This window comes from Pongo abelii, chromosome 8 (assembly GCF_028885655.2).
Source record: "Pongo abelii isolate AG06213 chromosome 8, NHGRI_mPonAbe1-v2.0_pri, whole genome shotgun sequence".
Classification (NCBI taxonomy): domain Eukaryota; kingdom Metazoa; phylum Chordata; class Mammalia; order Primates; family Hominidae; genus Pongo; species Pongo abelii.
In genome coordinates, this window is record NC_071993.2 from 53510073 (window position 1) to 53537685 (window position 27613).

The 27613-nt window shown below is 41.7% G+C and overlaps 1 protein-coding gene across 7 annotated transcripts in view; it reads left to right on the plus strand.

Moving 5' to 3' along the window:
- Positions 1 to 27613, plus strand: part of SHLD2 (shieldin complex subunit 2) — a 93141-nt gene that overhangs the window by 1201 nt on the left and 64327 nt on the right. For 3 of the 7 annotated variants that reach the window (XM_009236032.4, XM_054521454.2, NM_001131780.1), the window contains 1 exon segment: positions 619 to 674. The exons of 3 other annotated variants lie outside the window; for them this stretch is intronic. Coding sequence is in view for 1 of the 4 variants with exons in the window: in XM_054521454.2 (XP_054377429.1) it covers positions 658 to 674 (17 nt within the window). In the remaining 3 variants the exon portion in view is untranslated. 7 annotated transcript variants of the gene reach the window in all.

Sequence of the window (27613 nt, forward strand, 5' to 3'; positions counted from 1 at the left end):
ATTACGGACGTGAGCCACCGCGCCTGGCCTCACTATATGATTTATAAGCTTTATGCTATATGAGGGTTCAGTTGTGTATTTATACATACTTGATAGGAAATGCCAAAGTTCACATTCCTATGGATAACTTTTGGCGCTTTTCAAACTAACGAGGCTGGCACGGTGGCTCATGCCTGTAATCCCAGCACTTTGAGGGCCAAAGCAGGCTGATCGCTTGAGCCCAGGAGTTCAAGACCAGCCTGGGCTCGTCTCTATAAAAAGAAAATAAAAAATAAAGCTCTAATGACAGTCATTAAAACTAGCTGCCAAACGCCACATTACTAGCGTTAGCGGTCTCAGTGTACTTGGGTGATTTTAAGATGACACCCATTTGACCTGCAAAACGACGGTGCTTCCTGATATGTTCATGTTATTCATTTTTTAGAATATGGAAGAGAAAGTTCTTAGTTCTCGAAATATTGTGTAAAATATAAGGTGACAACCTGGATCTGTTAAATTACATTCATCTAAGTGTACTCTCAAAGTCAAAATTACCTTTTCATACAGGTGGAGCTTATATTTTACCTTACTTGCTAAATAAGTCATTGTCATTAATTGTATTTGCACTGTGTTTTTCAGTGAAAAATATACTCTGACCTGAATCCTGAATTTTCCTTGATGGTCAAAAGATTAAGGTATCAAATTTGCTTTTTACTGGATGTATTATCATTTTACTCTCTTACATTGCAATCCCCCACTCCTGCAAAAAACCCATGGAGTTTCAGAATAACATGATTAGCATCAGTAAATGTATGGAAATATTTTTCTTTTTGGATTAAATTATTTGGTTATGTTCTGAGGAAAAATCTTTAAAAGCTTAGTTTTATTGTTTTTGTTTATCTTTCTTTATAACCTTAGCCTTCAGAAAAATAAATGTTTAACTTTGCTTCTTCTGTGGCTTGTTCACTGGAATTCAAGAAGGTGGAATTGGGCCTAAGGAGGTGGCTCACGCCTGTAATCCCAGCACTTTGGGAGGCTAAGGTGGGCGGATCACTTGAGGTCAGGAGTTCGAGACCAGCCTGGGCAACACAGTGAAACCTTGTCTCTACTAAAAATACAAAAATAAGCCAAGTGTGATGGGGGGCCTACAAAAATTAGCCAGGCGTGGTGGCGGAGAGGGGGTTGGGCAGAGCTTGTAGTTCCAGCTACTTGAGAGAACTACTTGAACCAGGGAGAGAGGTTGCAGTGAGCAGAGATCGTGCCATTGCACTCCAGCCTGGGCAACAGAGCGAGACTCCATCTCAAAAAAGGAAAGGCAGAATTGAAGAAGCTTTGGAAGAGGTGAGGAATAGAGCTGTGGAAATTACTATTTTTTTTTTTTTAATTGAGAATCTCCTGTGTGTAGGTGCCTTACAAACTGGCTTCATGAGTACCCTGTAAAATAGATATTTTTATTTTTAAAATCATCATGTTTTTGTTTTGTTTTGTTTTTTTGAGACAGTCTTGCTCTGTTGCCCATGCTGGAGTGCAGTGGTGCAATCTCAGCTCACTGCAGCCTCTGCCTCCCAGGTTCTAGTGATTCTCCTGCCTTAGCCTCCCGAGCAGCTGGGATTACAGGTGCCCGCCACCATGCCTGGCTAATTTTTTTGTATTTTTAATAGAGACGAAGTTCCACAGTGTTGGCCAGGCTGTTCTCAAACTCCTGGCCTCAAGTGATCTGCCCGCCTTGGCCTCCGAAAGTGCTGGGATTACAGGTGTTGAGCCACTGCACCTGGTCATTATGTTTTAAAATTACATACAAGTTGTTAAAAAAATGTGAACAGCAGAAGTAGATTTTAGAAAAACAGAATGAAATTATCCATCTCTTCCCCCATTTAGTGAATATTGGAGTATTTCTTTTCACACTGTAGGTATTATAATTCCTGATTTATTGGAAGCAGGGAGTGGCTGGGCGTGGTGGCTCATACTGTAATCCCAGCACTTTGGGAGGCCGAGGCGGGCGGATCACCTGAGGTCGGGAGTTTGAGACCAGCCTGACCAACATGGAGAAACCCCATCTCTACTAAAAATACAAAATTAGCCTGGTGTGGTGGCGCATCCCTGTAATCCCAGCTACTCAGGAGGCTGAGGCAGGAGAATCGCTTGAACCTGGGAGGCGGAGGTTTCGGTGAGCCGAGATTGTGCCATTGCACTCCAGCCTGGGTAACAAGAGTGAAACTCCATCTCAAAAAAAAAAAAAGCAGGGAGTGAGGCCCACAGAAACCAAACAAATTGTTGATGATCACCAAGCTTGTAAATAGGGTAAGATTCAAACCTGTGTATCTGACTCCAAAGTTATACTATTTATACTATTCCAAGGAGTATTTTAAGTATTTGTTCCATTTAGTTAGAAATTATTTACTGTGATATAAAGTCTAATGAATTTCCACTTTAGATTTATGATTGCTTTTGTAAAATATACAGATAATTTGCAAAGTAAGGTTTTTTTATTTGTATTTTTCGAGACAGGGTCTCACTGTGTCACCCAGGCTGGAGTGCAGTGGCACGATCACAGTTCACCACAGCCTGGACTTCCTGGGCTCAGGCAATCCTCCCACCTCAGCCTCCTGAGTAGCTAGGACTATAGGCACCTGCCACCACTCCCGGCTAACTTTTGTCCTTTTGGTAGAGGTGGGGTTTCACTATGTTGCCCAGGCTGGTCTCGAACTCCTGGGCTCAAGTGATATGCCCGCCTCTGCCTCCCACAGTGTTGGGATTCCAAGTGTGAGCCACCATGCCTCACACAATAAGGTTTAATTATTCGTAGTAATTTCCCATTCAAATGAAGACCAGAATTCATCTTGAAGGGAACATTCGATAGCATTCCACAAAGTCAAATGAGTTTTCTGCCTTTGAGTTTTCCTTAGCTGGTTTAAAATTCCAGGTCTGTTTTTCTTGATCCATAGCATGCTTTTTTCTCTCTCAAAAATATTTTAGAAGAAGATTGTTAGGATTTAGAAAAACATAGCATATAAATTCTTGAACCATTCATTTTTAAAAATAATTTAATTTGAAAGGTAAAAATATACTTTCTACTTTCTGTCTCACTAAATCAGTCTATTCTGGACTTTTCCTATAAAAGGAGTATGTGGCTCTTTGTGACTGTCTTCTTTCACTTGGCAGAGTATTTTAAAGGTTTATGCGTGTAGCATGTATCAGGTACTTCATTTCTTGTTATGGCTACATAGTTTTTGTTGTATGACTGTACCACATTTTAAAAATCTGTTCATCATTGATGGACACTTGGATTATTTCCACTTTTTGACTATTCTGAATGATGCTGCGGTGAACTTTTGTGTGTGCATATGTTTTCAGTTCTCTTGGGTGTGTTTATACGTAGGAATGATACTTCCATGTTTAAATTTTTGAGGTACTTCAAACTGTTTTCCACAGTGGCTACACCATTTTAATTCTTACCAGCAGTGAATGAAGGTTCCAATTTCTCTACTTCTTCACCAACACTTGTTATGTGTGTTTTTTATTATAATAATCCTAGTGGGTATGAAGTATTTATTTGCAGTTCCTTGATGACTAATAATATTTAGCATCTTTCATGTGCTTATGGACCATTTTTATGTCTTATTTGGAGAAATGTCTATTCAGATCCTTTGCCCATTTTTAAGTCAGGTTGTCTTTTATTATAGAGTTGTAAGAGTTTTTTTAATATGTTCTAGATATAAGCTCCTTACCAGATACATGATTTGAAAATGTTTTCGTCCATTCTTTAGGTTATATTTTCCCATTTTTCATAGTGACTTTGAAGCACAAAAGTTTTTAATTTTGATGAAGTCCAGTTTATAAATGTTTTCTTTCGATACTTATGCTTTTGGTATCATATGTAAGAAATCATTGCCTAATTGGACTTCATGAAGATTTACGCCTTTGTTTTCTTCTAAGAGTTTCATAGTTTTAGCTTTTACATTTAGGTTTTTATCCATTTTGTGTTACTTTTTGTACATAATCTGAGAAAAGGATCCAGTTTCATTCTTTTGCACGTGGCTATCCAGTTCATTTGTTCAAAGACTATTTCTTTCCCATTGAATTGTCTTCACACTCTATGAAAAATAAATTGACCTAAATGTGAAAGTTTATATCTGGACGCCAGTTCAGTTCATCCATATGTCTGTCTTTATATCAGTACTACATTGTCTTGATTACGCCAGCCTTTTTTTTTTTTTTTTTTTTCCGAAATGGAGTCTCACTCTGTTGCCCAGGCTGGAGTGCAATAGCGCGATCTTGGCTCACTGCAACCTCTGCCTTCCAGGTTCAAGTAATTCTCCTGCCCCAGCCTCCTGAGTAGCTGGGATTACAGGTGCGTGCCACTACGCCTGGCTAATTTTTGTATTTTCAGTAGAGATGGGGTTTTATCATGTTAGTCAGGCTGATCTCGAACTCATTGACCTCAGGTGATCCGCCTGCCTTGGCCTGCCAAAGTGCTGGGATTACAGGCATGAGCCACTGTGCCAAGCCGATTACTCTAGCTTTGTAGTAAATTTTGAAATTGGGAAATGTGAGTCTTCCAAATTTTTTTTCCAAGATTGGTTATTCTGTGTCCATATGAATTAGGATCATGTTACCAATTTCTGCAAAGAAGTCAGCTGGAATTTTGATGGGGATTATGTTGAATCTATAGATCAATTTGGGAATTAGTGCCATTTTAACAATATTACATCTTCTGATTCATTAACATGGGCTTTCTGTATATGTAGGTCTTTTAAAACTTCTCTCAGGAATGTTTTATCACTGTCAGAGGATAAGTTTTACACTTCTTAAAACCGAGTAAGCTAAGTTAGCAATTGCCAAAAATTATATGAGATGGTAACTCCCAAAATTCTGTAGCATAACAAGATTATTTCCTTAATGGCAAGCATATTCTGGCCCCAGAATAATTTAGAATCAAGTATAGGATTCAAGAGAATCAAGGCTGCAGCAGTAATACTTTGAGTGTATATTTGGCTTAAATATTTTAGGAGAATTGGCCTTTGAAAATTTAAGATATTTGTTATTTCAAAATAAAATGTGTAATCAACTAATACAAAGCAAGTTTTGTACTTTTTGTTGCATTTATTACTAAGTATTCTTTTTGATGCTATTGTAAGTAGAAATATTTATTTATTAAGAGATAGGGTCTTACTATGTGGCCCAGAATGGCCTTGAACTCCTGGGCTTAAGACATCCTCCTGCCGCAGCCTCCTGAGTAACTGAGATTACAGTCGTGCGCCATCTCGCCTGGCTCAGAATGGTTTCCTTAACTTCATTTTTAGATTGTTCACCGTGAGTATATCGACTTACAATAGTTTAGGCTGGGCATGGTGGCTCACGCCTGTAGCACTTTGGGAGGCTGAAGCGGGTGGATAACTTGAGGCTAGGAGTTTCAGATCAGCCTGGCCATCACAGAGAAACCTTGTCTTTACCAAAATCACAACAAATTAATTAGCTGGGTGTGGTGGTGCATGCTTGCAATCCCAGCTACTGGGGAGGCTGAGGCATGAGAATTACCTGAACCCAGGAGGTGGAGGTTGCAGTGAACCCAGATCGTTCCACTGCACTCCAGCCTGGGCGACAGAACGATTTTTATATGCTTCAACTTTACTGAACTCATTTATTCATTCTGATATTTACTTTAGTGGATTCTGTATGATTTTCTATATGCAAGATGCTGTCATTTGCACATAGAGATAGTTTTTCTTTTTCATTTCCGATCTGAATGTGTTTTATTTCATTTTCTTGCCTAATGCTCCTCATTAGTTTTTAATGTTGAACAGTATTTTATTGCATGGATGCACCATAATTACTTTTATCAATCTCTTATTGATGGACATGAAGGTTATTTCCAAACTCTTGCGGTTATAACAATGCTGTAATAGATAACCTGTTACAAAGAACAGTTCTCAAATCTTTTGGTCTCGGGACTACTTTACCTGTTTATGTATAAGTTTCAAGTTTGGGCTTAGAAAGAATTTAATAATCATGATAATTTTGTTTTGTTTTCTTTTTTTTTACTCCTGGGCCCAAGCGGTCTTCCCACCTCAACCTCCCAAGTAGCTGAGACTACAAGGGTGAACCATCACCCTGGGTAAATTTTAAATTGTTGGCTGGGCGCAGTGGCTCCCACCTGTAATCCTAGCACTTTGGGAGGCTGAGACAGGCAGATTACCTGAGGTTGGGAGTTCAAGACCAGCCTGGCCAACATGGTGAAACCCTGTCTCTACTAAAAATACAAAAAATGAGCCAGATGCAGTGGTGCGTGCCTGTAATCCCAGCTACTCAGGAGACTGAGGCAGGAGAATTGCTTGAATTCAGGAGGTGGATGTTGCAGTGAGCTGAGATCGTGCCACTGAACTCCAGCCTGGGCGACAGAGCGAGATTTCATGTCAAAAAACAAAACAAAAAAAAATTTTTTTTAAATTGTTTTGAAGAGATACGGTCTCCCTATGTTGCCTAGGCTGGTCTCAAACTTCCAGGCTCATGTGATTCTCCTGCCTTGGCCTCCCAAAGTGTTGGGATTATAGACATGAGACACCACGAATTTAAACAAGGACTTTTTTTATTTTTTAAAGAGATTACTTTTTCTGAGTAAACAAGGACTTTTAAAACAAGGTACTAAAAATCTGTCTGGGTGCAGTGGCTCGCTCCTGTAATCCCAGCACTTTGGGAGGCCGAGGTGGGCGGATCACGAGGTCAAGAGATTGAGACCATTCTGGCCAACATGGTGAAACCCCGTCTCTCCTAAAAATACAAAAATTAGCTGGGCGTGGTTGTGCACGCCTGTAGTCCCAGCTACTCAGGAGGCTAAGGCAGGAGAATCACTTGAACCTGGGAGGCAGAGGTTGCAGTGAGCCGAGATCGCACCACTGCACTCCAGCCTGGCGACAGAGTGAGACTCCGTCTCAAAAAAAAATTTTTTTTTAAATAAATAAATAAATAAAAATCTTGAAATTTTTATTAGGTCCTGGTGTTTCTAATTTTAATATGATTTAGTTCGCAAGTGCTAGTTAATACTTCATTAATCAGCCAGATAGAAGTGGGGATACTATGGAAACAGCATAGGCAAAGCTTAAAGATAAATGAGACCATGGTTTGAAAATATAGGGTGGCATGCACTTTGGTTCAAGGCAATTTGATCATCACAACAATTTGGCTTAAACAGCACTTTCGTTGAAAATGAATATCCCCTAGTTATGTTTTTTTCAAGTATTGGTCATTTTGGTATATCATGAGTTGTTTTTCAAACTTTTGTGCCAAAGTTTTCAGGAAAACTTTCTAATATTTGCTTTTGTGTTTCTAACTGATTTTCAGAGAAGTTGTAATTTTGATGTTTTTTCCTTTTAGTGAGCATGCTTTAACAAAAAACAATAACAGAAACTGTGTCAAAGAAAAGGACCTGTAATCTTCAGGGTTTGTAGTCTTTTTCCTCTTAAAAAACCCTTTTCCTAATAAATGTCAGTTACATCTGCATGGCTGGTTTGGGTAAGTCTTCATTTTGTTGCATTGCTGAGTAACAGTCAACAAAGGTTTATCAACTCTTGGTTAAGGGTTCCTTTCATGTTGCGAGTAAACATGAAAAATGTAGGATCTTATCCTTTTAAGCTATCATGCAGGAAACATGTGACGTCTCTTAGAAATTAACTGTGCTGGCCGGGCATGGTAGCTCATGCTTGTAATCCTAGCACTTTGGGAGGCCGAGGTGGGTGGATCACTTGAGGTCAGGAATTCAAGACCAGCCTGGCCAACATGGTGAAACCCTGTCTCTACAAAAATACAAAAATTAGCCGGGCATGATGGCGGGCAGGTGCTTGTAATCCCAGCTACTTGGGAGGCTGAGACAGGAGACTTGCTTGAACCTGGGAGGCGGAGGTTGTAGTGAGCCGAGATTGCGCCACTGTACTCCAGCCTGGGTGACAGAGCAAGACTCCATCTCAAAAATAAAATAGGCCGGGGGCGGTGGCTCACGCCTGTAATCCCAGCACTTTGGGAGGCCGAGGCGGGCGGATCACGAGGTCAGGAGATCGAGACCATCCTGGCTAACACGGTGAAACCCCGTCTCTACTAAAAATACAAAAAATTAGCCGGGCGAGGTGGCGGGCGCCTGTAGTCCCAGCTACTCGGGAGGCTGAGGCAGGAGAATGGCGTGAACCCCGGGGGGCGGAGCCTGCAGTGAGCCGAGATCGCGCCACCGCACTCCAGCCTGGGCAACAGCGAGACTCCGTCTCAAAAAAAAAAATAAATAAATAAAATAAAATAAAATTGTGCTGGCTGGGCATGGTGGCTCACACCTGTAATCCCAGCACTTTGGGAGGCTGAGGCGGGTGGATCACCTGAGGTCAGGAGTTCAAGACCAGCCTGGCCAACATGGTGAAACCCCATCTCTACAAAAATACAAAAATTAGCCGGGCATAATGGCAAGTGCCTGTAATCCCAGCTACTTGGGAGGCTGAGGCAGGAGAGTCGCTTGAACCCGGGAGTGAGCCGAGATGGCGCCACTGCACTCTAGCTTGGGTAACAACAGCAAGATTCCGTCTCAAAAAAAAAAAAAAAAAAATTAACTGTGCTTATAAATGGGAGCTAAATTAGGAAAAAAAAAAAAAGTAAAAAGAAAATGAAAATAAAAATTTAAAAAATATATTAACAAATTAACTGTACTAAGGTAGGATTCTTTTTTTTTTTTTTCGAGACGGAGTCTTGCTCTGTCGCCCAGGCTGGAGAGGAGTGGCACAATCTTGGCTCACTGCAACCTCCACTTCCTGGGTTCAAGTGATTCTCCTGCTTCAGCCTCCCGAGTAGCTGGGATTACAGGTGCCTGCCACCATGCCTGGCTAATTTTTGTACTTTTAGTAGAGATGAGGTTTCACCATGTTGGCCAGGCTGGTCTTGAACTCCTGACCTTGTGATCCGCCTGCCTCCGCCTCCCAGTGTCGGGATTATAGGTGTGAGCCACCACACCCAGCCACTAAGGTAGGATTCTGATCTCACCTGTATGTTATTTATTATGCCTTTCTTTATCTTCATTTTAAAATAGAGGTCAGGTTTTTTGTTTTCTTTATATATAAAGAATGGCCCATTCAGTTATTCATCATTCAAGATGCCTTGCCATTCAGCTCTGTTTAATGATGTGGACCACCCTCTAGAAAAGAAAATCTTTATCCTATGTTGAGCATTTTGTTTTTGAAACTTTTAGATCAATTGTAATTTCAGTATGGTGTTAGAGGATAATAAGAAAGGAAGTGTAAGGTAAAAATTGGGGCACATCTATAATGCTGTTAAAAACAGACATAACTGAAAAATACACCAGAGAAGCAAAGAGTACCTTCTCCTTGACCATTCTAGAGGTGTTGCAGAAGAAACAGACTTTAGGTGAAGCATATATGTGAGTACAATTATGTTGCGCTTGCTTCTTAGTGAAAGACATGTCAGTGAAGGACTGGGCACAAGGTAGAGACGCTGATAATGTTGAGTCAGCTCAGGAAATTGGACCTGAAGTAAGAAGATAGAGATTTCTTAGGATGCCTTGACCCTCAAGTAGCAATATCCAAATAAAAATGGCTTAAAGGAAAGCCATAAACCAAGATAACATTATCTAACAAGAAGTCTGAAGGCAGGGCTTTTCCATTGTCAGTCCAAGGGCTCAATGATACCATCAGATACCTACTCTGCTCTTCTCTCTGTTACACATTCAGCAAGTTTGTGACATCTTTCCTAAGGGTGCTGAAGATGGCTTCAGCAGTTCCAGGGGTCACATGTAGCCATAACTAAGTTCTATGGAGAAACAGCAGTTTCCTCCTGTGCATATCCCGGTGTTAGTGAAGAAACCTTTTCCAAAGGCCTGCCGGCTACCTTCAACTCTCTTAGACCCCAGTAGCTAGGATTGGGTTGGTTACATGCCACGCCCTGGCTGTAAGGGAGGCTACAAGGAAGACTTACTGGCACTTTTGGCCTCTGAAGTACAGGCAGACTGTGCCAGCCAGGAAGAAAGGTAGAAAAGGAATAATTGGTTTTGTTTGTTTGTTTGTTTTGAGATGGAGTCTTGCTCTTGTTGCCCAGGCTGGAGTGCAATGGTGGGATCTCAGCTCACTGGAACCTCTGCCTCCTGGGTTCAAGCGATTCTCCTGCCTCAGCCTCCCCAGTAGGTGGGATTACAGGCACCTGCCACCACGGCTGACTAATTTTTTGTATTTTTAGTAGAGACGGTTTTTCACCATGTTGGCCAGGCTGGTCTTGAACTCCTGACCTCAGGTGATCCACCTGCCTCAGCCTCCCAAAGTGTTGGGATTATAGGCATGAGCCACTGTTCCCGGCCAGAAGGAATAATTGTTAGACAACTCACAGTGTCTGCCATATTTGCCACAGAAAATAACTGACTTGCTCTGTGCTGTCTTACTGTGATAATATATTTTTTTAACGCAATTTACAAGGAGGGGGAACGTTCTTAAATGTGAAACTAGGAATTATGATATTTGCAGTTTCATATTGTATACAGTAAACAGTCTTCAAATTCTAGTTCTCCTTGAGATCTTATACAATGATAACAGTTTTAAAATTATGCCTTCTGTTTTTTGAACAGCTTTTTACTATTGACAGCTTTTAAGGAAGTAGTTTTCATGTTGTCGTGTTTACTCTCTTACTAGACAGGAAGACAGAACAGAAATCCATCCTGAACTTCTGGGGATAATCTGAAGATTATAATGAAATATCAGGTGCTTTAAATGATTTCAGCAGACTTTCACATGAAGTTGCCATTAGCAACTTGTTATCATCAATGTAACACATAGGCAAGTGGATTAAAATAAGAAGGCTAAACTGGCCTTTATGTTGAAATTAGAAGTTTCGTTGTCCTACAGGCAGAAATGACAGTTTCATTGGATTCTCTATGTTACAGTAATATATCATCAGAAGGATAGCTTGGGATGAGACTATTTTGAAGATACATGGGGTGGATATTCAAAGTGCCCTTTGCATAGTTACTGTCCTCAACAGTTTCCCCATTAAATGTTGAATCCTTGTGATTGCATTCTTGGGGGGCCATCGAAAACCAGTGAAGCACAGAGAGACTAATTTTTTTCTATAGATATTAGTCTAAAGCAATAATTGGCAAAAAAAAAAAAAAAAAAAAGAGAGATTTAAAATGTAGGATAAAGGCCAGGTGCAGTGGCTCATACCTGTATTCCCAGCACTTTGGGAGGCTGAGGCAGGTGGATCACCGGAGGTCAGAAGTTCAAGACTAGTCTGGCCAACATGGTGAAACCCCATCTCTACTAAAAGTACAAAAACTTAGCTGGGCATGGTAGTGCGCCCTTGCAATCCCAGCTACTGGGGAGGCTGAGGCAGGAGAATTGCTTGAACCTGGAAGGCAGAGGTTGCAGTGAGCTGAGATCTTGCCACTGTACTCCAGCCTGGGCAACAAGAGGGAAACTCCATCTCAAAAAAAAAAGAAAAGAAAAAAGAAAATAATATGGTGCTGTGCTGTAGGATAACAGGGAATACCTACTTTATATAGCGTGTTCAGAGAAGGCCTTGAAAAGAAGAAACATTTAAACTGAAATTAAAGGCTGAGTTGAAGCAACCTATTAAAGAGCTATGGGAAAGGCATCCTAAGTGAAGGAAATGGCGTGTGGAAAAACTGTGATACAGAAAAGACCTTGACATGTTTTAGGAATAGACAGAAATCCAGTGTGACTGTGGTTGTCCTAGTGGAGAATGTTGTGATTTTGGACAGGTGGATAAGCGTCAGATCATATAGGCAAGTGCTTTACATTTTACCTTTTGTGCAGTGGAAAACCCAATTGGAAGTATAGTAGGCATAAATTTTGTAGACTACATACTTAAATATACAAAGATGTAATTTTCTTTCTTTCTTTCTTCTTTTTTTTTTTTTTTTTTAGCGATGACTTTTTTTTTTTTTGAGGCAATCTCACTCTGTCACCAGGCCAGAGTGCAGTGGTGCAATCTCGGCTCACTGCAACCTCTGCCTCCTGGTTTCAGGCAGTTCTCGTGCCTCAACCTCCCAAGTAGCTGGAATTGCAGGTACACGTCATCACACCTGGCTAATTTTTGTTTTTTGCTTTTTTGAGATGGAGTTTCGCTCTTGTTATGCAGGAGTACAATGGCGTGATCTCGGCTCACTGCAACCTTCGCCTCCCAGGTTCAAGTGATTCTCCTGCCTCAGCCTCCCGAGCAGCTGGGATTACAGGCATGTGTCACCATGCCAGGCCAATTTTGTGTTTTTAGTAGAGGTGAGGTTTCTCCATGTTGGTCAGGCTGGTCTCGAACTCCTGACCTCAGGTGATCCGCCCGCCTTGGCCTCCCAAAGTGCTAGGATTACAGGCGTGAGCCACTGCGTTCAGCCTAATTTTTGTATTTTTTAGTGGAGATGGGATTTTGCTATGTTGGCCAGGCTGGTCTCGAACCCCTAACCTCAAGTGATCCACTGCCCCTTGGCCTCCCGAAGTGCTAGGATTACAGGCTTGAGCCACCGTGCCCAGCCTAGAGATAAGGTCTTGCTATGTTGCCCAGGCTGGTCTCCAACTCCTGGACTCAAGTGACCCTCCCACCCCGACCTTTTAAAGTACTGGGATTACAGGTGTGAGCCATTGTGCTTGGCCAACTTCATTTCTAAATAAGTAAAATTTCCTTAGCTCTGTTTCTACTAGGTAATAGAGAACAATCCTGCTAAACAATCTTGCCGCTTTAGGATAAAAAGTCAGTAGCTTCTGATTTAACTAAATTAATTACATGTTAATCTAAACCCTTGATAAATACTTGGTCCTTTGGATAAATATTCAGTTTCCTCACAGAGCCCACCCCTTCCCTTTTTTTTCCTATGGTAGATGGTATTGGTAGAGAAATCTTATAATTTTTCCTGGCATTAAGGGAGAGTTATCTTATCTTTGTGCCGTCCTCTGTCCTTCTGAGCCATTGCAAATGACTGGCTTGGTCTTGAATGGGATTGTCTGCCTCTGCCACTTCTGAGGATGATGTCCCTGCTACTACTGTAGCCCCTGGGCAACACATCTGTGCATGCTGGGTCCTCCTTAATCCCAGGCTTTTTTGGGTATACTGGCCCAATGGTGAGTGCTGATATGCTTGGGACCCTAATAAAACAGCTTTTCAGGAATATGGTTTGGGCATGTCATTGGCTATTATGCCTTTAGCAAGGCATGATATTGTATTAGGTGCAAGGTTTTGCTAAATGGCTACAGTCCCTGGACCATAACTTGGGAAAGGGAAACACAATTATTTCCCATTCTGGGTCCTTCCCCACAAACACTAGAGATTTTTCTTACCCTTCCGCAAATAAGATTTTTTTTTTTTTTTGAGACAGAGTTTCATTCTTGTTGCTCAGGCTGGAGTGCAATGGCTCGATCTCGGCTCACTGCAGCCTGTGCCTCCTAGATTCAAGCGATTCTCCTGTCTCAGCCTCCTGAGTAGCTGGGATTATAGGCACTCCTACCACACCCGGCTAATTTTTTGTATTTTTGGTAGAGACAGTGTTTCACCATGTTGTCCAGGCTGGTCTCCAACTCCTGGCCTCAGGTGATCCACCCTCCCTGGCCTCCCAGAGTGCTGGGTTTACAGGCGTGAGCCACCTCACCTGGCCTCTCAAATAAGATTTAGCTCCAGATAGGACAGGAGGTAAAAATTCTAGATTTACACACACTCTTTAACTCTTGTTTTTCTTTGAACTCTTCCCCCAAGTTTTTATGTCATCTTGATCAGTGTGAGAGAACTGTACTTATGTCATCACCTGCCTTTCCTCTGTGCTGGAGTTTACATGACAAACTCTGCCATGAAAGTTTTCTTAATTTGGTTGGTGATAGTTAAAATCACAGTTTTAGAATGTAAAAAGCTGTCTTAGCCGGGTGCAGTGGTATGGTTCTGAGAATTAATTTTATATATACACATATAAACACTCACATACATATTTGAGTTCAAAATGTATGTTACTACATTTTACAAAGGAATAAGTAATTTCATAGATTCTATATCAATATTAAATCTTGGCTGGGTGCAGAGGCTCATGCCTGTAATCCCAGCACTTTGGGAGGCTGACACAGTTAAGATCACTTGAGCCCAGAAGTTTGAGACCAGCCTAGGCAACATAGTGAGACCCTGTCTCTACAAAAAATAGAAAAATTAGCGGAGCATGTTGGCACACACCTGTAGCCCCAGCTACTCAGGAGGCTGAGGTAGGAGGATCACATGAGCCCAGGAGGTTGAGGCTGTGGTGAGCTATGATTCTACCACTGCACTCCAGCTTGGGCAACAAGAGAGAGGCCCTGTCTCTCAAAATAAGTAAATAAATAAATAAAAAGTTCTCTTTTGGCCAGGCACAATGGCTCATGCCTGTAATCCCAGCACTTTGGGAGGCCGAGGCGGGTGGATCACAAGGTCAAGAGTTCGAGACCAGCCTGGCCAACAGGGAAACCCTGCCTCTACTCAAAATACAAAAAATTAGCCGGAAGTGGTGGCGGGTGTCTGTAACACCAGCTATTCGGGAGGCTGAGGCAGGAGAATCACTTGAACCCGGGAGGCAGAGGTTGCAGTGAGCTGAGATTGTGCCATTGCACCCCAGCCTGGGTGACAGTGTGAGACTCCATCTCAAAAAAAAAAAAAAAAGCTCTCTTTTCTCTGAAGCCTGTAGGTCTTATGATTGAAATTTTTAGCTTTCAAGAATTATCATTTTAATGGATCAAAGACCTAAATATAAGAACTGAAACTATAAAATGCTTAGAAGAAAATGTAGGTTTAAATATTCATGAACTTGGATTAGGCAGGTTTCTTAAATATGACTCCAAACGTGCAAAAGAACAAATAGATAAATTGGACTTTATTAAAATTAATTTTTTTCTTTTTTTGTGAGATGGGGTCTTGCTCTGTTGCCCAGGCTGGAGTCAGTGGCGCCATCTTGGTTCACTGCAACCTCTGCCTCCCGGGTTCAAGCGATTCTTCTGCCTCAGTCTCCCAAGTAGCTGGGACTACAGGCGCGCACCACCACGCCTGGCTAATTTTTGTATTATTAGAAGAGACGGGGTTTCACCATATTGGCCAGGCTGGTCTCGAACTCCTGACCTCCTGATCTGCCCTCCGTGGCCTCCCAAAGTGCTGGGATTACAGGCGTCAGCCACCGCGCCTGGCCCTTAAAATTAAAAATTTTTTTTAAAGTTTTTGTTTTTTTGAGACAGGGTCTCATCATGTTGCCCAGGCTGGAGTACAGTGGCGCCATCATAGCTCACTGCAGTTTCAACTTCTCTAGACTCAAGCAGTCCTCCCACCTCAGCCTTCTGAGTAGCTGGGACTATAGGCATGTGCCAACACATCCCACTAAGTTTTGTATTTTTTGTATTCTAGAAATGGGGGCCAGGCCACAGTGCTCACTCCTGTAATCCCAACACTTTGGGAGGCCGAAGTAGACGGATCACTTGAGGTCAGGAGTTCGAGATCAGTCTGGCCAACATGGTAAAACCCCCTGTCTACTAAAAATACAAAAATTAGCTAGGCATGGTGGCACGTGCCTGTAATCCCAACTACTTGAGAGGCTGAGGCACAAGAATCTCTTGAGTCTGGGAGGTGGAGGTTGCAGTGAGCTGAGACCGTGCCACGGCACCCCAGCCTGGTTGACAGGGCAAGACTCTGTCTCAAAAAAAAAGAAAAAAAGAAGTGGGGCTTCACCATGTTGCCTAGACTGGTCTTGAATTCCTGGGCTCAAGCAACCTGCCTGCCTTGGCCTCCCAAAGTGCTGGGATTACAGTTGTGAGCCACTGCACCTGGCCAAAGTTAAAAACTTCTATGTTTCAAAGGACATCATTAAGAAAGTGAAAAGACAACCTACAGAATGGGATTAAATATTTGCAAATTGTGTATCTGTTAAGGGTCTAGTATTTAGAATATGTAAAGAACTATCACTGCTCCATAAGAAAAAAACAAATAATCCAATTTAAACAATGGGCAGGCCAGGTGCGGTGGCTCACGCCTGTAATCCCAGCACTTTGGGAGGCCAAGGAGGGTGGATCACGAAGTCAGGAGATTGAGACCATCCTGGCTAACATGGTAAAACCCCGTCTCTACTAAAAATACAAAAAAATTAGCTGGGTGTAGTGGCGGGTGCCTGTAGTCCCAGCTACTCGGGAGGCTGAGGCAGGAGAATGGTTTGAACCCAGGAGGCTGCAGTTGCAGTGAGCAGAGATGGCACCACTGCACTCCAGTCTGGGCGACAGAGCGAGACTCCATCTCAAAAAAAAAAAAAAAAAAAAAAATGGGCAAAGAATTTGAAGAGATATTTCTCCAAAGAAAATATGCAAATGATGGCCAAATAAACACATGAAATAAACAAATGAAAAGGTGTTGAACATCATTATTCATTAGGGAAATGCAAATAAAAATCACAGTGAGGCCAGGTGTGGTGGCTCATTGCCTATAATCCCAGCACTTTGAGAGACTGAGGCAGGAAGATCACTTGAGCCCAGAAGTTAGAGACCAGCCTGGGCAATATAGGGAGATAGGTGTGGTGGTTTATGCCTGTAGTTCCAGCTAGTCAAGAAGCTGAGGTGGGAGGATCTGCTTGAGCCTGTGCCGTTGAGGCTGCAGTGAGCAGTGATGGTGCCACTGCACTCCAGCCTGGGTGGCAGAGCAAGACCCTGTCTCTAAAATAATAATGATAATAATAATAATAATAATAGAGATACCAATTCACACCCACTAGAATGACTATAATAACTTAAAAAAATCTCAAAAAAAAAAAAACAAAAAGCCAAAAAACAAAACCCCAACAACTGTTGGTGAGGATGTGGAGAAATGGGAACTCTTATAGGGTTCCTTACTGATAGGGATGTAAAATGGTACAGATGCTATGGGAAACAGTCTGGCAGTTCCTCAAAAAGTTAAACATACAGTTGCCATATGACACAGCAGTTCCATTCCTAGGTCATCCCAAGAGAAATGACAACATATGTCCATACAAATACTTGTACATGAGTGTTAATAGCAACAATATTCATAATTGTAAAAGAGTGGGAACAACCTAAATGTAGATCAGCTGATGAATGGATAAACAATATGTGGTCCAGCCGGGCATGGTGGCTCACACCTGTAATCCCAGCACTTTGGGAGGCTGAAGCAGGTGGATCACCTGAGGGTGGACAAGTTCAAGACCAGCCTGACCAACCTGGAGAAACCCCATCTCTACTAAAAATACAAAATTAGCCAAACATGGTGGCGCATGCCTGTAATTCCAGCTACTTAGGAGGCTGAGGCAGGAGCATCGTTTGAACCTGGGAGGCAGAGGTTGCAGTGAGCCGAGATCATGCCATTGCACTCCAGCCTGGGCAATAAGAGCGAAACTTTGTCTCGAAAAACAAAACAAAACAAAAACAAAAACCAGTATGTGGTCCATCCATACAATGGAGTATTATTCAGCCATAAGAAGGAATGAAGTACAGATTCATGCTGCAACATGGATAAACCTTAAAAACATTATGCTGAGTGAAAGAAGCCACGAAAGATCACATATTGTATGATCCCACTTATATGAAATGTTCAGAACAGGAAATCCATAGAGATAGAAAAGAGATAAATGGTTTCTAGGAGATGGGGAGGGAGGCAATTGGGAATGACTGTTAATAGGTATGGGGTTCCTTTTAGGTGATAGAAATGTTCTGGAATTAGTGTAGATGGTTGCAAAATGTGAATACACTAAAACTACTGAATTGTATGCTTTGAAATGGTAAACTGTATGCTATGTGAATTTTATCTCAATTAAAAAAAATTATAGGCCGAGTGCAGTGGCTCAAGCCTGTAATCCCAGGCTTTGGGAGGCCGAGGCGAGTGGATCACTTGAGGCCAGGAGTTCGAGAACAGCCTGGCCAACATGGCGAAAACCCATCTCTATTAAAAAAACAAAAATTGGCTGGGCGTGTTGGTACATGCCTGTAATCCCAGCTACTGGGGAGGCTGAGGCACGAGAATTATTTGAATCCAGGAGGTGCAGGTTGCAGTGAGTGAAGATCACACCACTGCCCTCCAGCCTAGTCAACAGAACGAGACTGTCTTGGAAAAAAAAAAGAGATAAATTATGGTATTTGCTTTGGAATTAAATAATTAATAACCTTTAGTAAGGTTTAGTAAAGGTTTAGTAACCTTTAGTTAACCCAGTTAACTTCTGTGTCTTATATTTGTCTTTGTACTGAAGTAGTTGAATGCCACTGACCCACAGAATGAGTTGCCAGAGAACTGGAGCAACATTCTGTTTGTGGGAAAGAGAATACTCTGTTACTACCTTAAAATTAGATTCCCAACATATCAATTGAAGCGTTTTAAATAGTGAGTGATGTATTTCAATTTATATTTATATTATATTTACACTTGATCTTAGCCAAAAGGCTGAGAAGCGATTTTATATTATGTTTATAAAGGTCATTTTAGCTTTCTCCTGGAGACTGGATTGTCTCCTGGAGACAAGGTGACATTGGTGAACTTGGTTAGAAAGCCAGTCAAGCCCGTGTATAGTGGCTCACGCCTATAATCCCAGCACTTTGGGAGGCTGAGGCAGGTGGATCATCTGAGGTTAGGAGTTTGAGACCAGCCTGGCCAACATGGTGAAACCCCTTATCTACTAAAAATACAAAAATTAGCCAGGCATGGTGGTGGGTGCCTGTAATCCCAGCTACTCAGGAGATTGAGGCAGGAGAATGACTTGAACTTGGGAAGTGGAGGTTGCAGTGAGCCGAGATCACGCCACTGCACTCCAGCCTGGGTGACAGAGCAAGACTCGGTCTCAAAAAAACAAAAACAAAGAAACAAACAAAAAACCAGTCAAAACTCTAGGGAAGAAATAACAATAGCTATATTATGACATAGTAGTGAGTTGAAGATAATTGAATAGCCAAAATATATTTTGGAGATAGTTTGATATGAGAGGTGAGGAAAAGTAAGTAGTCATGTGTGGCTCTTTGTTTCTGGCTTTAATAACTCCAGTAGTTCTGGAAGAGACTTAGTGGGAAAATTAAGGACATTTTGGATAAAATGAGTTTGTCCAAATGGGGTTGCCAAGTGGAGAGTTGAGTAAATGAAGCTAGAGCTCAGGAAAGATGTGGACGAGAGTTATAAGTCATAATTATTTATTTATTTATTTTGAGACAGAGTCTTGCTCTGTCACCAGGCTGGAGTGCAGTGGTGCGATCTTGGCTCACTGCAACCTCTGCCTCCAGAGTCAAGTGATTCTCCTACCTCAGCCTCCAGAGTAGCTGGTATTACAGGCACGGCCACCATGCCTGGCTAATTTTTGTATTTTTAGTAGAGATGGGGGTTTCACCATGCTGGCCAGGCTGGTCTTGAACTCCTGACCTCAGGTGATCCTCCTGCCTCGGTCTCCCTAAGTGTTTGGATTACAGATGTGAGCTACTGTGTCCAGCATAAGTCATATTTAAAACAATGGGAATGGGTAGGAACACCTAGGGATAGAGTGTGGGAAATAGAATAGGGCCCAGTATACAACTGTGCCAAATTTCACATGTACAGGTTAGATAGTGGAGTGGGTCAGTTCTGTTGAGAATGCCCTGAAAGTTTGAATAATGATAAGCACGTCTATTTTAACATAATAAGGTAGTGGTGACCTCGTTTAACATAATGAGGTAGTTGTAAGAGGAGTTTCAGTGTAGTGGGTTGTCATGGGTTAAAACGTTCAGAGTGTCATGGGTTAAAACGTGAATTGGATATGAGGAAGTGGAGTGTACAAAGATAATTTTCTGAAAGTTTTACTTGGAAGAGGACAAAAAATTGAGACTAGACAGTTTGAGGAGGATGAAAGGTCAAGAATTCTAAGCTAGTGATAAAAATTTCCTCAACATCCATGAATAGGTAATGTAAACACAGTAATCCTGGGATGGATGTGAGAAGAGCAAAGAAAGGAGCCCTGGGGGAATATCAGCTCTAAAGGTTGAGTAGAGAAGGAAGGAGTGATCTGAGAGGTGGAAGGAGGAGTAGGAATTATCATAGAAACTTTAAGCTTCTTGAGGGCTTGTGACTGTGTCATGTTCATCATTTTATCTGAAGTTCTTATCAACAAAGTAGCTTTCAGTAAATATTTATTAAATGAAGACAGAAATGTTAAGAGCCATCTTCAATGTCAAATGTAGCCCACAGTTGAATGAATATGAGGACAGGGAAGTGTCCCTTGATTTTGGTGTTAAGCAGCTGATTGCTGCCTTCTGTAGAACAGCTTCAGTGGAGTCTCCATGATAGAAATAAATGCCAGGTTGCTGAGGACTAAGCATGGATATTTGTTGAGAGTGGAGACGGTAAGTGCAGACATTCTTTTCAGAAAGCTTTGCTCTTTTTGAAGCTTTGCTCATAGAGAGATACGAGATAGTAGGTAGAGGGGCAGGCTGTGTTTAGATGAGAGAGACTTTAGCATGTTTATATGCTAAATGGAAAAAGGAAGAAGGAAGGGAGAAGTTGAAGATGTAGAATAAAGGAGGTGTGTGTGATTGATTGTACATTGTCTTTGAGGTTAGTGGGAATGGAGTGAAGATACTGGGTTGCAGTACAGATGAGAATACAGTTTCCACTGAAGCAGGAATAAAGGAACAATAGATAGTGCAGATGGGGAGGTGTTTGGGTGGCAGGTGAGAATTTGGGATAGCAACACTTTATTTTTTTTCAGTGAAGTGGGGATAAGGTCATCCACTGAGATTATAGCGGGGAGGAAATGATGATTGTACGGGACTGTTTGAGGAGAAAAGGAGAATTTCAAGAAAGCCTCTGAGGGAAGTGAGAGGGCAACCTGAGTGGGAATACTTAGAAAAAATGGAATCATGGATTTTTCATGGCTGTGGTATATATATTTGTATGAATGATTTCCTCCTTCTCTCAGGGCTCAGCAGCCTGGGTGAGCACACAGTTGAACAGTTGGATTGATCTTGGCCTGGGTTTTATGTGTCAGTGTGACAGAGAGGGTAAGGAGGCAAGATATTTCAGTAGCGAGAGTGTTTGAAGTGGTGGGCCATTGAGTCTAGGCTGAATAGGGAACAAATGAAACCAGAAGGTGGCTGCTGGGACATGAAGTGGTTGGTGTTCAAGACTGGATAGTGGAATTGAAGATTGAACGGGAGGAGCAGTTGCTGGTTATGACAGAATACAGGATCCAGCTATGGAGTGGGTTTATGAAGTAGAGACAACGTTCCCAAGTCTTTAGTGAACATCAGAGAGTGTCATCTATTAGAACTTTAGCTCTGGCCAGGCAAGGTGGCTCATGCCTGTAATTCCAGCACTTTAGGAGGCCGAGGCGGGCGGATCACCGGAGGTCGGCAGTTTCAGACCAGCCTGACCAACATCGAGAAACCGCGTCCCTATTAAAAATACAAAATTAGCTGGGCATGGTGGTACATGCCTGTAATCCCAGCTATTCGGGAGGCTGAGGCAGGAGAATCGCTTGAACCTGGGAGGTGGAAGTTTCGGTGAGCTGAGATTGCACCATTGCACTCCAGCCTGGGCAACAAGAGTAAAACTCAGTCTCAAAAAAAAAAAAAAAAAAAAAGAAGAACTTTAGCTCAAAGGCAGGTGGTAGCAGATGAGAGGTAAGGAAAATTTAGTGAAGAAAAATTCAGTTTTTAAAAACGTTTTAGGCTGGGCGTGGTGGCTCATGCCTATAATCCCAGCATTTTGGGAGGCCGAGGTGGGCAGATGGCTTGAGCCCAGGAGTTTGAAACCAGTCTGGGCAACATGGCAAAACCTTGTTTCTACAAAAAATACAAAAAATTAGTCAGGTATGGTGGCATGCACCTGTAGTCCCAGCTACTTGAGAGGCTGAGGTGGGAGGATCTCTTGAGCCCAGGAAGTTGAGGCTGCAGTGAGCTGTGATTGTGCCACTGCACTCCAACCTGGGCAACAGAGGGAAACCCTGTCTCAAAAAACCCAAAAAAAACAAAAAACAACATTTTATTTTGGTGATGGAATTCTCTGTTGTTTCGAAGAGTTTTGTTTGTTTTAAAGACATTAACCAGTTTTCTTGAGGGATATTCTATGAAAAAGTGGGTTCCATCATCCAATAAGTTTGAGAAACTGCAAACTGTATCCCCTTGGTAATTCACAATGAACCTCAACTTAGATTAATAAAGGCTCTGGGAAATGATGTTACTATTAATGATTTAACATTTATTGAGCACTGTCTAAGGCTCTGTTCTAAGGCTCCCACATGCATTATTGTTTCCAGTCTTTACAGCAACTGTCTCATTTAAGTCACATGGCTAAGCTAGAATGGAAGAGCTGGGATTCAAATCCAGAAAGACTTGCTCCATAGGGCTCTCAAGCCTATAACCAGTATGGAAACAGGTTTAACATTAAATCCAGTATTTCCCCATCTTGTTTGGTTATGGAACCTTATTATCTTTTAGTATTTATAGAGAGATTAGTCAGCTGTCCATGGCATGGACCCTGGGAAGTGTTGCCTGAGTCAGTTTACACTGGTGACCGCAGTCTTTTAAACTGCATTGTTTCAGACTGTAACTAGTTTTTTCTAACTTGGTTCTCTGTTGATAATACTTAAATGTTATATTTATTTTTCTATTTGAGAGCCTCGTATTTTGACTTCAAGGCATTTTATATTCCCTTTCACAATGACCTTCCCAGGAATCAAAGATATTGTCATCACCACACATTACATTTGAGGTACTAAAACAGTTTATAATCCAAATAGCTATTTCACTTTCCTTTCTCTGGTCTAAGATTATCTTATTGTAATTTGTTTTTTAAATTTAGAGACAGGGTCTTGCTATGTTGTCCAGGCCAGTCTCAAACTCCTGAGTAGCTGAAAATATAGGCATGTGTCACCTCAACCAGTTTATTGTAAAATTTTAATGTTTAGAGATCTTGGAGATCATCCATCTTTTATTTTTAACAGTATTTATTTAGTTTTGCAGGTAAAGAAAATGACAGCTATGTAGTGCTGTGGAAATTATAATAATTCATATCCAAGCTTAAATGTCAGCTCCGCCTCTTCACTATAGCTGTGGCCTTAGAAAACCTACTTCATTTCTTGAAACTTGTTTCTTCCTCTAAAAAGATGAGGATAATATCTTGCAGGGTGGCTATGAAAATTAAGACAATTCATACAGTATCTGGCACGTGGAAAGTTCTCAATGTTAATTACCCATTTTTTTCCGTTTAAGGAAATAGTCTCAATCCTATACCATGAATAAATTATGAAAATAGTTAGAAAGGAAACAACAGTTTTAAATGTGAACTGTCTCAGTCTTATGCTGACATCAGCTACATTTCTAGTAAAGTGATGGTGTCATGATACAGGTTGTATTAAGAGTTAAAACCAGTTTCCTTCTGGCTTTCCAACTGACATGATAAGCAAAACCTGCCTGGGCAAACATAGACCTATTTATTGGCTCACTTATTATTAATGTTAAACTAGCTTTGGTGCTGACTTCTCCTGTTCTTGTTTTAAAATTTCACTGTTATCATTTAAAATTTGACAGACCTTCAGAAGCTTCATAGAATGCTTAATGGTTTAAATTGTCTCTAGAACATGTGAAGTATCTTTTCCAAAGTGGTTTTCTCCATCTGTCAGTATGTTCAAAATCGTGTATATAGGGCCGGGCGTCGGTGGCTCACGCCTGTAATCCCAGCACTTTGGAGGCTGAGGCGGGTGGATCACGAGGTCAAGAGATCAAGACCATCCTGGCTAACATGGAGAAAACCCGTCTCTACTAAAAATATAAAAATTAGCTAGCCACGGTGGCGCACACCTGTAGTCCCAACTACTCAGGAGGCTGAGGCAGGAGAATCACTTGAACCTGGGAGGCGGAGGTTGCAGTGAGCCAAGATCACGCCACTGCACTCCAGCCTGGGCAACAGTGCAAGACTGTGTCTCCAAAAAAAAAAAAAAAAAAAAAAAAATCATGTATATAGGACAGAATTGCTTATATTTTCACATTTACTGCTGGATGCCTGTTTGGTTTTCATAGCAATCAACTTTTGGAGTTTATGGGCAGTACTTAACATATATAACCTAAGTGTGGATAATTATTTAAAATAAGGCTATTGAAAGAAAAATCTATAGGGATTTCTCAGTTTTCACAACAACAACTCCCTGAGCAAAGAAAAAATAGGTTGGTTTGAGTTGTATGTGATGAGATTTCTAATATTCTATTCGAAATGCCCCCTAGTAAGCACTAGTGATATGTATTAATGAGCCGAATTTGATTTCCAATTCCAACTCTGTCCCTTGCAAATTCTGTAACCTTGAAGGTTTCTCTACATTTCAGTTTCTTCATATGTAAAAGAGATTACCAATATTTCCCTCCCAAGGCTGCTGTAACAGTAAAGTGTTGAGGTTTTTCATATAGCCAGCACAGCATGTGGCACATAGTAGGCACACAGCCATTCCTTGTTTCTTCCAGACATCTCACTGCATTTTTCAGTAATATTCTTTTCAAGTACGTTCTTCTTTCTCATTCCTTAACATTTAGAAGCTGTATGCAAGAGAGAATATTAATGTTTGCCAAGTAAGCTGAAAATATTTCCTTTGCAGCCCACACTTAAGAGTGTTTTAGGCCGGGTGCTGTGGCTCACGCCCGTAATCCCAGCACTTTGGGAGGCCGAGGTGGGCGGATCACCTGAGGTCAGGAGTTCGAGACCAGCCTCAATATGGAGAAACCCCATCTCTACTAAAAATACAAAATTAGCCGGGTGTGGTGGTGCATGCCCGTAATCCCAGCTACTTGGGAGGCTGAGGCAGGAGAATTGCTTGGACCCGGGAGGCGGAGGTTGCGGTGAGCCGAGATTGTGCCATTGCACTCTAGCCTAGGCAACAAGAGTGAAACTCTGTCTCAAAAAAAAAAAAGAGTGGTTTAGCAAAAAATGATTTTCTGTATGACATACCTTGGTTTAAATCCTGGCTTTTTAATTTTAATTTTTAATTTTTTGAGACAGGGTCTTGCTCTGTGGCCCAGGCTGGGGTGCAGTGATGTGACTCTGCTCACTGCAGCCTCCGCCTCCCAGGTGCAGGTGATTCTCCCACCTGAGCCATCTGAGTAGCTGGGAGTAGAGGTGTGCTCCGCTATGCCTGGCTAATTTTTCTATTTTTAGTAGAGACAGAGTTTCACCATGTTGCCTAGGCTGGTCTCAAAACTCCTGGGCTTAAGCAGTCCACCAGCCTCGGCCTCACAGTGTTGGGATTACAGGTGTGAGCCACCAAGCCCGGCCTGAATCTTGGCTTTTGAATGTACTAGTATTGTGACCTTAGGCAAGCTACTTAACCTATCCATAAAGTATTATGAGGCTAAAATGAGTAATAATATGTATAAAACATCTAGTTCATTGTCTGGTTTGTATATTCCCAAAATAAATGTTATTATTTTAAATGGAAACTTGTTTAATTTGATAATTCATATAATTCATGGCTTTTAAGAGCCTGCTGTACTCAAACCCCGTTAAGAGCAGGCAGGAACATTGTGAACGAATGTTGGGCATATTATTATGCAAGCGACTGAATTTGGCCTTGCCTGTAATCAGGTTCAGCAAAAGTGGTATTTTCTTTTTTTTTTTTTTTTTTAAATGAGACAGAGTCTCGCCTTGATGGCCAGACTGGAGTGCAGTGGTGTGATCTCGGCTCACTGCATCCTCCGCCTCCTAGGTTCAAGCGATTCTTCCACCTCAGCCTCCCAAGGAGCTGGGATCACAGATACATGTCACCATGCCTGGCTAATTTTTGTATTTTTTGTAGAGATGGGGTTTCGCCATGTTGGCCAGGCTGGTCTTGAACTCCTGACCTTCAGTGATCTGCCTGCCTTGGTCTCCCAAAGCTCTGGGATTACAGGCGTGAGCCACTGAACCTGGCCAAAAGTGGTATTTTCTATTGCATTTGAGGTAACAGAAATTGATGGGCTTGTTATTGCATTTGGCGTGGCTTTTTTTTTTTTTTTTTTTTTTTTTCCCGTGTTGTCTTTCTCCACTGACTGTCAAAAAAAAAAAAAAAAAAAAAGGCTACATTCATCAGTGCCACAAGAGAGATTCATGATTCCCAAGTGCTACAGCAGACCAAGGTATATTTTGGTATCTAAAATATTTTTCATCTGTTGCTGATCTTGTTTATTAGAAATAAATATGTTACTCTCCTGTATTAAAATTTAACACAATATTGGCAAGCTAAATTTAATCAAATATTCTGCCCATTTTAAAATTCACTTCCTAGCCTGTCCATCCTTCCTTATTTTGTTGTTGTTTGATTTTGTTTTATTGTATGCTTTTAGCAGCCTGAAGCCATGGTTTTTAGTTTCTGTCTGTAGTGATAAGTGGAAAGGAGGGATGAGGAAGGGGCTTTACTGGCCCAACCAGAAATAGAAACTAAGAACCCAGGACTGTATTATCTCCCTTGGACACCCAACACTATATAAAATTGATTCCTGCCCTGGCAGACTAAGCATTGGAAAGCTGGTGCTAAGAGTGTTATGAGAATTCCTAATAAATAGAAAAGCTCAAGGATTGACATTATAGTAAAAGATTTCATTTTGAAATGTTTATAATTTACTTATCAAGTTAACAATAAGGTGTTTTTATTTATTTATTTTTATTTTTATTTTATTTTTTGAGACGGAGTCTTGCTCTGTCACCCAGGCTGGAGTGCAGTGGCTTGATCTTGGCTCACTGTAAGCTCTGCCTCCCAGGTTCACGCCATTCTCCTGCCTCAGCCTCCCGAGTAGCTGGGACTACAGGCACCTGCCACCATGCTCGGCTAATTTTTTGTATTTTTAGTGAAGACGGGGTTTCACCATGTTAGCCAGGATGGTCTCAAACTCCTGAACTCGTGATCTACCCGCCTCGGCCTCCCAAAGTGTTGGGATTACAGGCGTGAGCCACTGTGCCTGGCCTTTTTTTGGTATTTTTAGTAGAGACGGAGTTTCACCATGTTAGCTAGGCTGGTCTTGAACTCCTGACCTCAAGGCCTGCCTTGGCCTCCCAAAATGCTGGGATTACAGGTGTGAGTCCCAATAAGATTTTTAAAGGGATACCAAAATAATCAACATTTATTTTAGAAGGTGACTTTCTTCAATGAGATGTCAATGTCTACTTTCTGTTATGTAGTGCTATTGTTTCTTTTTTCTTTTTTTTCTAAGTCAGGGTCTCACTCTATCACCCAGGCTGGAGTACAGGGGCATGATCTCGGGTCACTGCAACCTTCACCTCCCAGGTTCAACCAATTCTTTCACCTCAGCCTCCACGGTAGCTGGAACTACAGGTGTGCAGGCCTCGCTAAGTTTTGCATTTTTAGTAGTTGTTGGCCAGGCTGGTGTACTGTTTATTGATTGAGATCTATATTTACACAGCATAAAAGTCTCAGTTGCATTAAGTACATTCACATTGTTATGCAACCATCACCACTATCTAGTTCCAGAATTTTGCTGTCACCCTAATAGAGCTTTTATATATGTCCCCACCAAATCTTATGTTGAATTGTAATTCCCAGTGTTTTGAGGTGGGGTCTGGTGAGAGGTGTTTGGGTCATGGGGCAGATCCCTCATGGCATAGTGTTGTCCTCGCAATAGTGAGTTAGTTCTCACGATCTCCTTACTCCATCCACCTACTTCTCCTAAAACTT